Source organism: Triticum urartu, chromosome 4A (genome assembly GCF_056163025.1).
Source record: "Triticum urartu cultivar PI428250 chromosome 4A, HENAU_Tu73, whole genome shotgun sequence".
NCBI lineage: Eukaryota > Viridiplantae > Streptophyta > Magnoliopsida > Poales > Poaceae > Triticum > Triticum urartu.
In genome coordinates, this window is record NC_141876.1 from 444954545 (window position 1) to 444958228 (window position 3684).

The following is a 3684-nucleotide window of genomic DNA, read 5'->3' on the forward strand; positions in this document are numbered from 1 at the left end:
AAAAGGGACGTATCTAGAACTAAAATACATCTACATACATCTCCTTTTATCCATTTTGATGACAAGTAGTACTTCTTACCCGAAGGAACTTTATATCCAACAGACACAAAAATATCCGTTCGACTGTTGGAAATTACTGATCTGATGTCGAAGTAATTGTTGCATCGCCACCAAAACCCACCATTTCTTAAGCTAAAGTAGACCAAGGTAATCCCTATATTAGCATATTACTAAGATAAACAAAAGGCACTGTAGAAACATTTAGGACGTGAGCTTGTCAATCCGAATGTGGAGGGACACAAGCTTAGCCCTGGCCAGCAGTTTGGGCGGAACTGTCAAGAAGGTCAGCTCATGCACGTCGACATCGCCGGGATCCTTGCTGCTTGTCACCTCCATTTCCACCTTGACGGTGTCGGTCGTGCCTTTGGGCTCCCCCGGCGGGCCGTTCGCCCACAGCTTGGCCACGTAGTACGGCAATGGGGACGCCCCCGCTCTGATGCAGATGACCAACACGGTGATAGGCGCGCCGATGTCAAGCACGCAGCTGACCAAGAAAAATTCGTGGCGGTCCTCCTCCGTGAACAGCAAGAGCCGTGGCTCCGACAGTGGCACTTACAGCTGGAGCACCTTGCTGTACTGGATCCTGTGCACGGGCATGGGATGCGCGATGCTGATGTGGTGGTAGAGCGCCGGCGGCGGGCCTTCGTAGCCGCAGACGGGCACGGGGCATTTGCAGGGCGCGAGCGGACACACGCTCTGGTGATCGGCGAGCTTGTGGTAAGTGACGTAGAGCCCACAGCCTTCGTGCGGGCACTCCACCCTCACCGACGAAAGGATGGAGTCCACCGCCGTGTTCCGCATGTCGAAGCCACCGCCGCGCTCCCACTTCTGGCACTACTGCTGGTTCCCGGGGCGCTCGACGCGGCAATCCGCGCAGGCCAGGTGCCCTCCCTTGCACTGTAGAAATCAATCGAACATACATCAATCAAGAAACCTGCACCTTGCTCAATCAGCCGAACGGACGAGGTGTATTCGAACCTCATACACTGGAGGTGTCAAGGGGCGGAGGCACAAGGGGCAGTGGAGCACGGTGAGGTCCATCGAGACCTTAGAGAGCTCCATCATCGGATCCTGTTTGGTCTGCATGATCTCGCCCCCCTCGTGCACAACCATCTCTCGACTTGGGCCGGGATATTACAAAGCTTTACCGTCACATATTTTATACTACTTCAAGGTGCATTAAATCAACACATGCAAGTACTCACTCCAGTCCTTTTTACTCCGCACATTAGCTTTGTCTGAAATCAAAGTTTGCTAAGTTTGACCAAATTTATATTAAAAAATATTAACATCTATAACATCTAATAAATATAATATGAAAATATATTTCGAGATGGATCTAATAATAAATATGTTGTTATGTGAATGTTAATAATTTTTTGTATAAATTTGGTCAAAGTTGGATGAGATTGACTTCAGAAAAACCTAATATGCAGAGTAAAAAGGACCGGAGGGAGTATCAAAAGGAGAGTCACGGCATGCATGCATGCGTTATAATTAATGCATCGATAAACACAAATTATTGAAATTTATCGAGTGTAGTGCTTTGATGTGTCGCGTCAACTCGTACATCAACGAGAAGTTTGATTATCCTCTCCCTCGCGGACTTAACTGCACCTGCCTTTGGCTGTATGACAGGTTGGCCACACACCTGTCAGGCCCACCTGTCATACACGCAAAGGTACGAGCGTCCCTCCCTCGCCCATGAGCGTGGTGGCTGGCAAGACTAGGAGAAGCTTTCGCTACACGCTCTCCCTCCCGCACGCGGTGGACATGCAGCAGTTCAATCGGTGTCAGATGGCCAGAAGCATACTGTAGTACTCCTCCAGTGCAGTAGTACTCCATCATTGTTCGACTTCCCGAAGAGGCGAAGAGCCAAGTGCAGCCCGGACGCTCGTGTGACAGTTTCATGTGTAGAGTAGTCTAGGATAGCGTGTACCGTGCCTGTAAGCTTAAAATTGTTGGGGTCGGCTCCATGCTATGTGGTCGTATCGAAGTTTAAAAAAAAATTAAAATAGTCTTCTAGCCCTACCTGACACCCTGGTGATTGTAGTTTGCACGCTCATCTGGTCAAGACAGGAATATCTATATTTTAATTTGTTTTTTTCGAAAAGGGGGGACTCCCCAGCCTCTGCACGAGAACGATACATACGGCCACATGTATTCCAATTTGTGGTGGGTAAATGTTAGAGGTTGTAGCAAATATATTGTACATTGCGGGTCTTTCAGCCAAGTTTAGAGGCAAGCATGTGGGGCCAGTGCTATGATGTGTCGCGTCAACTCGTACAATGAGGAGAAGCTTGATTTTACTACACGCCTTCTCCCTCACCCATGTGCGTGGTTGCTCGTAAACGAGGACATGCTTTTGCTTAGTAGTACTTCTAAACAAGCTATCCGTCCCTCTCGCGGTGGACGGACATGCATCAGTGGATTCGACACTGTAGAAGCAGTAGTAGTAACATCATTGTTTGTCTTCTCGAAGAGGCGAAGAGCCAAGCGCAAACCGGACATTGCAGTTGCGAACATTGGAGCACGCATATAGCCAGGCTCTTGCATGAGACAAAATTGCTATGTGAGCGCACTATTGTACTAGTACATACAACTACTTACTAGTATAGCCCCACCACTCCAATCCATCTACTCCCAAGTCTCTGCCCAACACTGCTCACTCCAATCCAAGACCAAGTGACCAGAAGCCACAAGCACCTATGGAGGCGATGGACGCGAGCGGCAAACGGCTGTGCCAAATCATCCAAGGCGCCGGCCTGTGGCCCCGCACCGCGCAGCGTTTCCAGACGGTGCTGGCGACCGCAGGCATCGCTCACGCGGTCATCGCCGCCGAGGGAGGAAAACCACAGCTGCCGGAGGGGCCTGATCCTCTGCCCGTGCCATTCTCTCCGACACAGCGCCGGCTCGGGAGGTCCTCCGACCCTTCTTCCTCCCTGCCGTATTGTCCGCAGATCCGACCTGCCGCCGCCGACATCCCGGCGACCCTCAGGTATAAGTTCTTCGAAAGCGGCCTTGCTCTACTGCCCCAGCTCCCCACGTGTCTGCATGTGCATCTTTTTCTACTCCCATCAGCTCTTCCAAAGCCACCTAAATTTTTAGTATTATTAGAGGTAAAGCTACTTCATGCATTCGAATCTAGGGCTTTATTCAAACAATGAATAAAGGGGGGAAAGTTGTAGCATGAATCTAGGACTTGATTCAAAGAGGAAATAATATGGTGAAAGTAGTAGAGACCGGATACCCAACCGGTCTCTTGGTTGAAAAGGGAAATAATGGGAAAACGCAGTACAAACTGGATAAGGAACATATCTATTATTGGTTGAAAAAAGGATAGAAAGTGGCGGCTGGTCGACAAGTCAACAGAGTATGTCTAGGATTAGATTTGCTGCCATCACATAGTAAAAGGTCTCCAGGATTAGATTTGCTGCCCTCACATAGTAAAAGGTCTCAGGATTAGATTTGCTGCCCTCACATAGTAAAAGGTCTCATGATTAGATTTGCTGCCCCCACATAGTAAAAGGTCTCCAGGATTAGATTTGCTGCCCTCACATAGTAAAAGGTCTCCAGGATTAGATTTGCTGCCCTCACATAGTAAAAGGTGTCCAGGATTAGATT

At 49.2% G+C, this 3684-nt stretch overlaps 1 protein-coding gene across 1 annotated transcript; it reads right to left on the bottom strand.

Annotated features, from left to right (window-relative positions):
• Positions 1–261: 261 nt before the first annotated feature.
• LOC147976120 (uncharacterized) lies at positions 262–861 on the bottom strand. The gene is made up of 2 exons (XM_087520736.1): positions 617–861; positions 262–544 (listed from the first exon to the last, which is right to left on the bottom strand). The coding sequence occupies exons 1-2, from the start codon at positions 859–861 to the stop codon at positions 262–264; spliced, it is 528 nt and encodes a 175-aa protein (XP_087376862.1).
• Between the last annotated feature and the right edge of the window lie 2823 nt (positions 862–3684).